General features: G+C 39.4%; 1 protein-coding gene across 1 annotated transcript in view; it reads left to right on the forward strand.

Annotated features, from left to right (window-relative positions):
- LOC136707274 (immunoglobulin superfamily member 1-like) overlaps positions 1-13,925 on the forward strand; it is a 75,596-nt gene that overhangs the window by 404 nt on the left and 61,267 nt on the right. The window contains exons 2-3 of the mRNA XM_066681254.1: positions 9,836-9,904; positions 13,285-13,311. Of these exons, the coding sequence (XP_066537351.1) occupies positions 9,836-9,904; positions 13,285-13,311 (96 nt within the window). The remainder of the gene's footprint in view (positions 1-9,835; positions 9,905-13,284; positions 13,312-13,925) is intronic.

Genomic DNA, 13,925 nt, shown 5'->3' on the forward strand with positions numbered 1-13,925 from the left:
TCTAGAACAGAGTGGTGATAACTATACTGTGGTGGTCTGTTCAGATGCTGAAAACTGATTTAAACTGGTGACAGCAAGATGTTTTTTAGCCTTTTTTTCAGTGATGTTAGATGGTTCCTAATAATGTCTGGTGTAGACAGTATCATTGGTGTAGATCAGTGCTGTTGGAGGCCTGGTCTGTGGTCTGTAGCCTGTGGTCTGTGGAGAGATTACTTTAAATGACATCAGTCAGTTCCGTAGTGCAACAAATAAGTTGTAAGTGAATATTTTAGTAACAGAGATGTGATAAAATATGAGTATAAATGTTTAAAATGTTCAAATATCAACGATGGTTATTATGCTTAAGTCATAGGACATTTATGGGTAATGCTTTATAATACAGCCTGCATCTTAAAGTGTACTTTCCCGGCACTTACTGTGTATCTTCACAAGTATTACGGTGTACGTTCTCATGTTTTAAAGTGTATTTAACGGGTATTTACAGTATACTTTGCCATAACTCCCTTACAATGCAATAAGGGAGTTTTAGATGCACTAATGACTCCGGCAAATCTGACTATAACAGCTTTAACTAAAAGGAGAGAACCAGAAGGACACACAGACATGGGAGCATCCTGAAACACTGGCATACCTCCGCTCCACTGTCAACAAACCTGAGCGATCGCGAGAAGTGGCGGACAACACCAGCGTCTTAATTTACTATAACTCCCTGTGTCCATGGACCCCCTGGATCTGCCACCTTTATCTATGGCGTAGCATTAACTATCAAAAGCTAAACTAAACAAACAAGATTTTAGCCTAGATTTGAAGATTGCGACTGAGTCCTGAACATTTTCTGGAAGATCATTCCAGAGTCTGGGGGCTTTATAAGAAAAAGCTCTTCCCCCAGCTGAGGTCTTCTGAATTCTGGGAACTATTAAAAATTCAGTACTCTGTGATCTGAGTAATCGTGGAGGCTCATAATAGGAACTAGTATCTTGAAGGCATTCAGGAGCGATCCCATATAGGGCTTTATTTGTTAATAACAGAATTTTGCATTCGATGCAGAATTTAACAGGCAGCCAATGAAGTGATGATAGAACTGGGCTGATATTTTCAAATTTTAGTTTTAGTGAGGACCATGGCTGCAGCATTTTGAACTAGTTGAAGTTTACTTAAATTTCTGCTTGTGCATCCTGACAGTAGTGCGTTACAATAGTCAAGCCTTGAAGTAATAAAGGAATAGTGTAATAATGTAAGGAATAGTGGAATAATTATAAAGTAACCACAAAGTAAGTGTTGTTCTCTCCTTCTTACACCATTAACACAGGGAAACAATGGGGAGTGGGCTGGATTATGTAGTTCCCCACAGTTCACTCCTTCTTACAGTATAACTACAGTGAAACAACGGTGAGCGGGATGGATTATGTAGTGGACAACTGTTATCCCGGTTTACTCTGTAAATACACAAAAACAACAGGGAGTGAGCTTTACCTCTGTGGTGTGTTGTTCATGATTTGCTCTGCCACTGGATTGAAGACACCCACACATCATAGTAATGTGGAGAATTTATTTTCCTTGTCTTCACAAAGTGCACAAAAGATGGTTAAACAATGTCAACAAGTACCAATTTAAGGTAATTATATTCAACAAAAAATGTGAAACAATGTTCTACGAACAATCAGTACCTGTAATCTCTCTTCATAATTTACATTCCACCTTAAATGACACCTTAACTCACCTCAGACTCAATCACGAGTAAGAGTAAACATAGCAAAAAAAAAGATACTCAAAACATACTCAATATATACCTAGATGTTGGAAATAAGTGGGTTAAGGTGATTTATGTCGACAATTAGAATATATAATACATTTTCAGGCCTAAAATTAAGGAGCCGTGCCATACCTCAACACGGTGTTATAACGATAAGTGGGAAAACGGCCTACTTCCCACACGGAAAGGCTATTGAAACTCCGCCTGTTTGGACAACTAATAAGCCTTTTTATTTATTTATTCATTCACTGTGGTGAGCTACATTATCTAGTCCGCTAAGTGAAATACAAGATATAATTATTAGAAAAATAATAAGTCTCTGGAATGTGAGTGAATCTTGCCCGCTGAATAAAAACATAAACAATGACTGTCATACACATAGAATGTACACCATAAATTCAGAGAAATGACATGGTAAAATATCCGAAATTACACTTCTATTTAACTACTAGAAAGAACCCGTAGGTATTTGATATTTACCAATTCATATATAGAATCTGTAAGTTATGTGAAGGTACACAAGTATGAGGTAAAGTTTTTTTAAAACGCCAGAATGTACACCATAAAAATGGACACGTTAAAACGCAGGCAGGTAAGTGTCTTAGATGTAATGACGCATATAATAAAGTTATGGGAAGGTACTCTGTAAGTACCGGGTAACTACACTTTAAATCACGGGAAAATACACCATAAAACACGTGAAGGTACATTGTAAGTTCTGGGTAAGTACACGTTAAGATGCAGGCTGTATTATAAAGTGTTATCCATTTATGCATATGCTATGTTTAGCTGCTTTTCTAAAAATAATTCCACATCCTTAATCTATAACTATATAAAAAGTCAATGAAACTGAACCAGAGTTTTCTAAACTTTTGCACTGCAAGGTATTTTTGTTGTGAGCTGATAAGAATATACTCCTATATTTAACATAAAGCACTGAACATGTTAAGTTCATGTGCAGCTGCTCCAGACCATCACATTTCATTCATTCCTTTCTGCAGATATTTTAAAGCTATGTGCACTACTGAATGACTCTGTCCACAATGTGTGTGACTTTAAGTTGAATTCACTAGGTATAAGGGGTGTCTACAAACAGTAACAGTGGTAACAGTGAAGGACAATCATCCGTATTTCTTCTCTTTATCAGTTTAACTCTGCTTGAACAAATGCTGATGTTTATTATTGTGTAAAACTTGTTGAATGTGTTTAAGGTTGTTGTGGAGATAGACGCAAAGTCTTCAACTTTTAGAACACGTAACAGTGATATCTCTCTTTACAACAGGACAAACGTTAACATCTCCCACACTTTTATGAAACTTTCTGAGGGTGTGGGTTTCTATTTTAATTTAGTATCAAAGTTAGGAGCTTGACAGGGAGTGATTGAAAGACTGGCTGTTCTTTGTGGTGAGACAGACCTTTGACCTGGAGTACACATTTTTATTTGAATGCAACCTGAGTGTTTTCTGACTGATCTGCATTCTGTATTTTGAGCTCCAACTTAGAGGCTGACAAAATTCTGTCCAAACCCCATCTGACCCAAAAGAAAAACAAAAATAAAAACAAAAGAAGTCTCAGACTCAAGCAAATCTACCTAAAATGACTGGCATTACCCAGTGTCCAATATAACATCTGACAGGACGCTGGCAGTTACTTTCCTGTGAAAATAGCATTTTTCCAGTCGTCATAGATACTACAATGTAAAATAATATGCTATAAGGACATGTCCTAAATCAAAATTAATTAATGAATTAATCAAGGTTTATTTTTACACAGAACAAAATCTATTGAACATAAATGTACCAATCACTGGGTTAGGAACACCTCCTTTGTATCTACACTCATTGTTGATTTTATCAGCTCCACTGACCATACAAGAGCACTTTGTAGTTCTGCAATTACAGAATGTTGTCCGTCTGTTTCTCTGCATACATTCTCATTCCTATATCACCCTGCTCTTCAACCACAGAGCAGGCATTATTTAGGTGGTGGATCATTCTCAGTGCTGCAGTTACACTGATTTACATTTACATTTATGCATTTGGCAGACGCTTTTATCCAAAGCGACTTACAAAAGAGGATCTAACATTCGAACTACAGCACAAATTATACAAAATACCTTACATTAAGTGCATTATGCCAGGAAGTAATAAGTGCATTAAAGAATGATGTGTTGGTGGTGTGCTGTTAGGTTTTCAAGCCCTTAGTGTCACCAACCAAAAATATCAGAGTGATGTAGGTGTATCTAACAGAGTGGGCAGTGAATGGACACAGTGTGTACAAACACAAGCAGCCCTGCTGTGTCTGATCCACACAAACTAGCACAGTACACACTAACACACCTCCATCAGTATCACTGCAGCGCTGAGAATGATCCACCACCCAAATCATACCTGCTCTTTGGTGGCCCTCTGGGGGTCATGTAGGGGCTCTAATCACTCAGAGTGTAGGTGGACTACACTCTGTAATTGTAAAATTAGTGCAGATGTCTGAGTGTGAGATGGACTGTGTTTAATCTGAGCAAGTTATACTGACAATGAAGCATTTATTAATAGAAGTGAAACTAATGTTTCACAGAGACACACCCTGCGTGTGCAGTGGACACAGACAGGGAGGAGTAGTGTGTTTTCAAGGCTGACAGGTGTGAGGTGCTTTGGGAGAAAACACTTCTTCAGGGGTTAAATGCCCCTGTGAGAGAGCGACAGGAAGAATTTAACTCATGTGACTGAAACTGAATCACAGTGCAGTTCTAGTGAACAGGTGCCATTTGTTGCTACCTGTATTTACTGGTAACGATAACATACCGTATGTATAGCTCATTTTGCCATTGTTTTTGTGAGATTTTTTAATTATAATTCTTTTGTGAACACTGTCCAGCAGTTCTATTTCTATAGTACATGGCTTGGGGCACACTGATTTTCTGATAAACCCAGATGTACCTCTCTTCTTGCAAATGAGTGATAGAGGCGTAGAGTATGAGGCGTAGAGGGGTACAGAGTATGTACCCTTGAGGGCAGAGCCGGCTCTGGCCAAACTGGAGCCCTAGGCAAGATATTGGCTGTTGCCCCCTGGCCCAGGATATGCTGGGATTGGTTTCAGATGTTTCAAAAGTGCATCTGAGGAGAACAGAGATGTACAGGTGACCTTTCAGGGGTACAATATATTAATTTTAAAAAGCTGCTGACAGTGAATCCCAGCCAAAATCAAGAAAATGTCTAGCATAAATGAAAAAAAAGGAAATAAATCCTACTTACGTAATGAATTGCTTTATTGGGTCTCACATGATATCTAAAACAGAACTGCAAAATCACACTCATTCTGGCAGCAAATAATAAAATAATATAAACAGAATGTAAAATATGAAATACACAAAATACTACAGTAGGTTTAATTAAAACACATGCTACGGATTTTATTTTATATAATAGAAATGTTCAAATAAATACCAAACAATGTGTGTGAACTCTTTTAAATAAAACTTACTCACACACGAATAAACTGAGTTTATAACATAATATACTACAAACACATCATCCAAAGAGAACAAAGGGAAAAAGAGTTCCATTTCAGTAAAATTCATGCTGTTCTGGAAGGTGCATAATCTTACATTCTTAAGGTGGAAACGGAACCCAGTGCTTAAACAAAACTATATATTACAAATGTCAGTGCTAATTCCTTCATTATGTTTTATTTGTTTTTTGTATTTGTATTTGTTATTACTTTGTTTAGTTTCCTGTTCCACCTCAAGTAGTACAGAAATATGTTTCTGCTTCATTTAAGGTGGAACTGAAAATTGGAAAAAGCAACTGGTAAATTTATTTCTACATTACACTGCATCTAACTTTGTGTCGCCTTTCATCTTCTTCTTCTCCCTCATCATCCATGATCAAGAGCAGTTGACAGTGTCCTCTCACCGACTTTAACCACAGCCCCGCTCCACTGACCCAGCTTCTCTAAACAGCCTGTCTAGTCTCATCTCACCTCTATTTTTAATGTTGCCTCCCCAGCACACCACAAAATACAAAAGACAGCTACTGACCACAGACTGGTTCACTGTAAAAAAAAACATCACCAGCTTCAACTCAAAAACGTCAGTTCAAAAGATGCCTTAATATTTTAAGTTAAATCCAATTAGAATTACTATTTATTTCAAATCATGCCTTTAAGTCAAGTTTGGCCTTGAATAACTTTCTGCAAATTTAATTATTTGTGACGACTGGTGTCAAGAAGAACATCCAGCATCATAGTTGTCTTTAATGCTCTTTATTAAAACTCTCTGTAAATAATGTCACAGAATAAGAACAAGCAACACACAGCATTTGGGCGTGGCTTGTAAAGACACTCAGCCGGAACCTCACCAAAGCTGCTGTGATTCACTCTGAGGGTGAGGGCTCTGACAAAACACAGTTCATGCTACAAAGAAAGACCTAATAGATCCAAACACCAATAAACAACCTAAAGGCATCATAGATATTACTCTCACCCTCAGAGCACACAATAATGCCTGCGGTGCATGCTGGGAGCTCTTCCTGAGTGTACCAAATTACTTCCTGGGAGTAATTTAAAAACTTGTGTTGAAAGTCTGAAAACCCAGTTGAAATCCCCAAACTTAATTTGATAAGGTAAATGACAAAAATATGTTGTCAAGACTTATTGCTTAACAAATTATTTACAGTGTAGAACAATCACTGGAGATTCCAACAGATGTTAAAGTAGCCCTACTTCTATAGGATAAAGAGCTTTCCCTTTAGGTAATGTATATCTGTGTCCTAAGAGCAGTCCAGATTGTCAGAATACCTATCCGCTTGTTAAGTGTTACACCACATGTAACGTTTCGCCATTTCCAGGTCCAATCACGCCTTTGGTCACATCTCTTACATTCATTACGCATGTGTTTATGGTTTGAATAAAGCTGCATATCTCAATTAATTTGGGTATCTTGGTTTAGGGGTTCATTAAAAGGATAATTTAAGGGTAAAATTAAGCAAACATGTCTTTGGCAGCACTGTTTGCACATTCGCAGCTCATTTTCATCAATGTGATGTGCCGTGTGGACTGACTGTGTGCCTCTGGGAGAGAGAGCTGCTGCCAGTCCGTCTCTGGGAGACGTCTCCGGCACACGGTCAGTCCCAGTGTTCTGATGAGTTGTACTATTGATTATCTAATATAAATATAGATTTGATGCCTGTCATTTTTCTTCATAATAATTAGCTAGACGGTCTGAAAAGTCACTGCATCTAGCAGCAAAATCACTAACGTTGCTTTACCGAGCAGCAGTGTGGACCCAGAGGTGGCGTTTCACAAGGTCAATATGTCACATCTTCACAAGTGGATGGGTATTAACCACCTCCAATATTGAAAACCATGACTATCACACTGCTACCATACTTGTCCAGGTGAGAGCAAACCCAGTGGAGAAATTAGAGGATGGTATCCCACCTTCTCGCAGTAGGAGAAGTGTCAGGGGTTGAAGGATGTGTTGATACAGTCGCTCCAGGTTCTTCATAATGTTAAATGATATTGCGACAGGCCTGAAGTCATTAAGGACACTTGGACACCTCTCCTTGGGCACAGGAACAAAGCATGATGTCCCCTACAGTGTGGAGATCATCCCCACTTGCAGACTCATGTTAAAATGTGCTGTAAGGGTTCCTCCAACTCATGACATCAGAAGTCTTGGATAAACTTTGTTTGGTCCCACTGATTTCCTTATGTGGAGTCTCCTCAGTTCACCTCCAACCTGATCTGCAGTGAAGGATGTAGAGGCAAAGAAGTGGTGCTGCAGACAAGATCTGAATAATTAAGGCTGTTTTCTGATTCTGCACAATGCCCTGTGCCATATTGAGCATTTTTATGTTTGCGTTGGTGTCTGCATCACTTTGCAATAACACCACCAAAACACTAGGGCTGAATCACAAATATGATCCCCGATTTTATATAGTACACAATTTAGTGGTGTAGTAGTAATAGTTTTATCACTTGTGAAGTGCACTATGTAGGAATCAGAGTGTAGTGGTTCCAGGACAGAAATACAAAGTCTCTACATTCTCTAGCTTGGATCCCTGCTCCTTATAAGAAGGTATTTTTGGCAGATGTTATTTACAATTAGATGAATATAATCAAGTGACACTATATTTTTCACTGTTATTCCAGCTTTTTATTTGTTGCTTGGTGTCCAAACCTATGTCTAGGGAAATCTATCACCATGAATTTGCTGCTGTCTGCAGTCTCTATATCTCTAGTGTGGTGAAGAGGAGTTTTTGTAAGTTAAGCTGTGTACATACTCTACTTCAGTTTTTCTGGGTTTTTTTTTACTGCTTGTTTTTTCCCTACTGTGAGGGATTATGCACCCAAGTTTTTCACTCACCTTACACAGTAAATTCATCCGTGTTAAATCAACACTATTAGTGTTAACTTAACACTGAGAGTGTTAATTTATTACACTAACAGTGTTAATTTAACACTGGTGAATTTACTGTGTACAACTGTGTTACTTGATGTGACAGTAAACCTGGTTGGATTTGATTTGATTTGATTTGTGGACTCTCTGTTATCCCTCTTCAACTTCATCCATGTTTGTCTGACTTCAGACTAATCACAGCTGTTGAGGTCTGCATCAACATGTTTCATAGTTACATTTCTGGGGAAGGTGCACATCAGGCTACAACACATGGAACAGCGTAGGGTTTTTGTGGCTGTGAGGCACCTAAGCATTGCCTATGGTGTGGATTCGTCACAAATATAAATTGGCCTTTAGTGTGTGAGGAGTTGGGTGAGGGGGCTGCATTGTCTGTGCTGACAGCCTGAAGGATGAGTGAATCATGATGAGGCATTGCTATACAGGCAGGGTGAGGATGTGCTGGTGGTAAACAGGAGCTGTAGAAATTGGAACAGGGCAAACAAACCACTTATAGAAAATCCAAACTCATTCTCTGATGCACCGTCTGTTCTCTGTTTACAGCCTGTAATCGTGCTCATAATATTCCAGTAATTAATCATGTTATTCTCCCATAAGTTCTGCTCTACCTTCTTCCTGTAGGACTCATCTGCCTCTCGCAACTGGACTTTGTCTTACCTCTGTATGTTCCTTAGCTCCTCCTGGTTATTGTCTTCTTATTGTTCAGAAGGTCTTTGACATTGCTAGTTATCCAGGCCTTGTTATTAGCAAAGTAGTGTGCAGTTTTTACAGGAACAGCCATGTCCACGCAATAGTTCATGCAGTGTGTACCCACTCTGTATGGCTTCAGCTGAGGTTAGCCTCAAAGCAGTCCCTAAGAGGTTCTTTGGCTTCCTGAAGGAATGAGTAGTGGTTTGTTGCCTTTGGACACAAGGCTGGTGTGGCTCTAGGATGACCAGGTTGTGGGCACAGGGATGTAGAGGTGTATGCTTGGTTTGGGCGGAATAACTGAAATACTATATACTTTGGTATTTAAAAATGTTGATGATATCTTAAACTGAGAGTGGTGTTGTGTGTCCAGTTTCTGTTGTGTGTCTAAGTTAAGTACAAGGCAAATTGAGAGCATTCATGTGCATTTAGGAGAGCCATGGGAAGGGAGCACTGATTAATATAGCAACATGTAGCACACACCATGTTGTGGCATGTTTACCGTATGCTGTGAATTAGCTTTAGACTCACACATTTCCTACTTTTGAGTGCAACATTAATGTTCATTCATTCATCCGTTGTCTTATCCAGTTCAGGGTCACAGTGGGTCCAGAGCCTGAATCACTGGGTGCAAGGCAGGTACACACCCTGGATGGGGCCCCAGTCCATCACAAGGCATCATACACTCACACATTCATTCACACTCACACAGCAGTGGACATTTTTGACTAGGCAACCCTGTCCAAATAAGTGGTGAAATCAGAGCACCTGGAGGAAACCCACACAGACATCAGGAGAACACACTAAATTCCTCAGTCATCTGAGGTGGGTCTTGAACCCACAAGCCCAGGAACCTGAAGCTATGTTACCTGTACTTCCCTCAAACATTGACGTTACAAGCTACAGACCACTTTGGGGTACAGTATCATATTAGATTTCATATTAATGCAATATTTCTGTTTTCTCTTCCTCTGCTCTAGTGCTGATTGGAGTAATTTACAGTGGACAAACTGTAGAGGACAGCACTAACGTTGGCCCACCTAAACCAGGTGAGATGTTCTTATCTTTATTTCATTTCATAAAATTAATTTGTAATTTTACAAATGCAGTATTAGTGTGAGTATAGACTAATGTAGGGGAAGCAGAGAGACGAAGGGAAGGACAATGAGAAACTATCAAAGTCTAAGACGAAGGCAATGACCCAGGCAGGTCTTTTTAAACCAGACATTTCCTCATGAACAGAGGCAAAGCAGGATAAACAAGGGTACACAAGGAAAAATTAAGTGAAGTTCTGTTTCCTGGACTGAGCTAATGGTGTGGTAACCAGTTCGGTTAGTTCAGCTCCTCACAACTTGAGGCTGTTGAAGCTGCTGACTTTAAAATGTGTGTAAAATTACGCTGGTCAAATTCCATTATCCATTCTGATTGGTGGAGAACTTACAGACAAATATTGCACTAAAGATCTCATGCCTGGTATGGTTCATGAGCACACAGGATAAACCCGAGTACAAATGTGGAACACAATGAGCAGCGCCAGTTTGAGAAGAAGAGTGAAAATTTGAGAGTGTGCACTGAAAATCTGAACAAGGACATAAATCTGGCCAAGAGAAATTAAACTCTATAAGTTCTCCATGACTAGTGTTGTCTGTTCCCGCCAGTGATTCCGGGTAGGCTCTGGACCCACCGCGACCCTGAATTGGATAAGCGGTTACAGACAATGAATGAATGAAAGAATTAACGGCTTATGAATGCGTATGAAGCCAGACCCCCCCGTTGGATAAATGAATATGAGAAAAGGGTGGAGACGGGGTGGAGGCAGGAGCGAGTTTAAAACAGAAGGCTCAGTGATCCCTCAGTTGGGGGATCAGCAGGAATGACCCAGCGCAGAAGAGCGAGCTGACGTCGTGAAGCAGTTGAGTCGAGATCCATCTCCTGAACTAAATGAGGCGAGTTTGTCCGACGCGGAAATTACGTGAATTTGCAGGGTATATATAGGGCTGAGAGGAGGAGTTCGGGCGTGGTCCTACTTCCAAAATTATGTTATTACATAACTTCACTTATAGATATTATTTTATAACTGATAAATATGTGAATTTCATTTTCCTGTGAATTCCGTGTTGCACATATATATATATTTATTAACTCTTATATTTCATATAATAAATAGAAACCTTAACACTTAACTGAATAAAACTTCACCAATTCAACACCATAATCCTGAGAACCAGCCCTTTCATTTGATGCATAATTTATTCATTATATTATTTGTAGAAATGAACAATATTCATATATCCTTTCATTTTTCTTTATTTTATTTTTGGTGATATGCTTTCTTTGAGGCAGATTCTTCATTATCTGTCTTAATTCTTTAATAGATTGCACCACTCTAATGGAAAGAGAACATTTCTAGCTTTCACATGGGATCTTCATATGTCTTGTATATATTTTATACAATATGAAAGTTATGAAGGAGCATGTGAAATTGCTGTTGCTGAATGTAATTCAGGTTTACAGTCCTCTTGTGAAATCAAGTGTCTCTCTTTCTCTCTCTCTCTCTCTCTCTCTCACACACACACACACACACACACCCTTCTCTCTCTGTCTCTCTCTCACAAACAAGCACACACACACACACACACACACACACACACACCAATTAAACCAATATATTTCTCATGATATACACTAGACCTTGTTATTACAACCATAAACTATGGTATTACTCTAGCCGTTATAACACACAGCAACCGACAGAAAAGCACTTATTACAATCATCTATGTCCAGTGCTAAAAAAGTGAGCTAATCTGGTTAAGTTTGCAAGAGCCACCACTGGCCCTTATTCATCTGTAATTCATCTGTCTAACATATTATCATCAACAAAGCTTGTGTTCCACTGACACAAAGTGTAACACTTGCCATTAAAACAGTACCCAGGAACAGCACCTATTACCCGAATTGTTGTCTAATGCTAAAAATGAGCTAATCCAGCTAAAGTTAGCAGCTGCAAACCCTGGCTCACTGCTCAGTAATTCTAAGAAACCTGACTATTGTCACAGTTGCTAAAATATTGAGACACACACACATTACCCTTACAGCAGCTTTTATGAAATCCCATTCTAAATCAATAGGCATTAATATGGAGTTGGTCCCCCCTCCATATAACACCATCCACTCTTTGTGGAAGGATTTCTAGACCACTTTGGAGTGTATCTATGGGAATATTAGCCCTTTCATCCAGAAAAGTAATTGTGAGGTCAGATGTTAATGTTGGAGGAGAGCGTCTGGTTCACAATCTCTATTCTAGTTTCTCCCAGAGATGTTCAGTGGAGTTGAGGTCAGGGCTCTGTGTGGGTCAGTCAGGTTCTTCTACACCAATCTCATCTAATCTCGCCTGTATGGACCTTGCATTGTGCACTGGGGCAGAGTTATACTGGAACAGAAAAGGCTCGTCCCAAAACTGTTCCCACAAAGTTGCAAATATACAACTGTCTAAAATGTCTTGGTATAGTAATGCATTAAGGTTTCCCTTCACAGTAACTAAGGAGCCGAAGTCAGCCTCTGAAAAATAACCCCACAGCATTATTCCTTCTCCACCGTACTTTACAGTTGGCCTCAGTGTATTCAGACAGATAATGTTCTCCTGGTTTTGGCCAAACCCAGACTCATCCATCAGACGGCCAGATAGAGGCGTGAGTTGTCACTCCGCAGAAAACATTTCCATTTCTCCAGAGTCCAGTGGCAGTGTGCTTTACACAACTCCACATGATGCTTTGCATTGTGCTTGGTGATATAAGGCTTGCAAACTGTTGATTGGTGGATATGTAGGGTAGAAGATATGTAATTAACTGATTTGCAGCAGTGGTGGCATCAACACTTTTGAATCCAGTAAGCATTTTAGAACAACTCATTCTTTCACAAGTGTTTGTAAAGGCAGACTGCATGACTCAGTGCTTGGTGTTATTCACATGAGGCAATGAAATTGAATGAAACACCTGATTTCTGTAATTAGGAGGTGTGTCCTAATACTTGTGTCCATATAGTGTACCTCATTTAATTTTGGTCTCTAAGAAATGAAGAAGCAATGTGTCACTGATGCAAAGCACAATAGCACCCCCTTGTGGAGCAGTCCCTGTGATTATGAGAGAAGTGGTGCCCCTTGATTTGCAAACATGCTTTTATTGGTCTTCCAAATATGGTTTTGGGGCTTGGGGTGGGGGGTAAAATAATAGCGTTGTCTGCTCCTTAAATCCACTGCTGTTTTGAGTGTGAACAAAGCATCTATCCCCAGTTGCTCCTAGGGTGCTGTGGATGGCTGTTCTGTGTGTGTTTGTGTGTGTGTGTGTGTGTGTGTGTGTGTTCTTTGCTGAGCAATTTTTCCATCTTTAATAATGATTTTTATTTATGTATTTATTTATTTTTGATTGGCAGTCACAGATGCTGGGTCCGGTGAAGCAAGTAAGTAATTGTTTATTATGTTGTCACTCATGAACAGGGTTTATCTGTCATTTCGTTGCAGACATTAGACAAAGCCCTAGCAGCAGAGATTGGCAAACTCCCATAAAACTCTTATTAGACCGTCTGGACAGTTTAAAGCTTTCTAAACAGAAAGGATCCTATTAAAAGCAGAAACCCAACATTAGCTCCTGAGACAGTACACAGTGAGTTTGAGAGTATGAAATGTAAAATGTATATGCATAAATAAAAAAAAAAACATGTGAAAATGACTTAAATTACAGTGCAAACCAATGGACTAGCCACAACTAGAAGCCGAACAGACACTGTTCTCACACAGTTGCAAATATACAACTGTCTAAAATGTCTTGGTATAGTAATGCATTAAGGTTTCCCTTCACAGTAACTAAGGAGCCTAAGTCAGCCTCTGAAAAATAACCCCACAGCATTATCCCTCCTCCACCGTACTTTACAGTTGGCCTCAGTGTATTCAGACAGATAATGTTCTCCTGGTTTTGGCCAAACCCAGACTCATCCATCAGACGGCCAGATAGAGGAGTGTGATCTGTCACTCCACACAACATATTTACACTGCTCTAGGGTCAAGTGGTGCTGAA

Source organism: Hoplias malabaricus, chromosome 9 (genome assembly GCF_029633855.1).
Source record: "Hoplias malabaricus isolate fHopMal1 chromosome 9, fHopMal1.hap1, whole genome shotgun sequence".
Taxonomy (NCBI): Eukaryota; Metazoa; Chordata; class Actinopteri; order Characiformes; family Erythrinidae; genus Hoplias; species Hoplias malabaricus.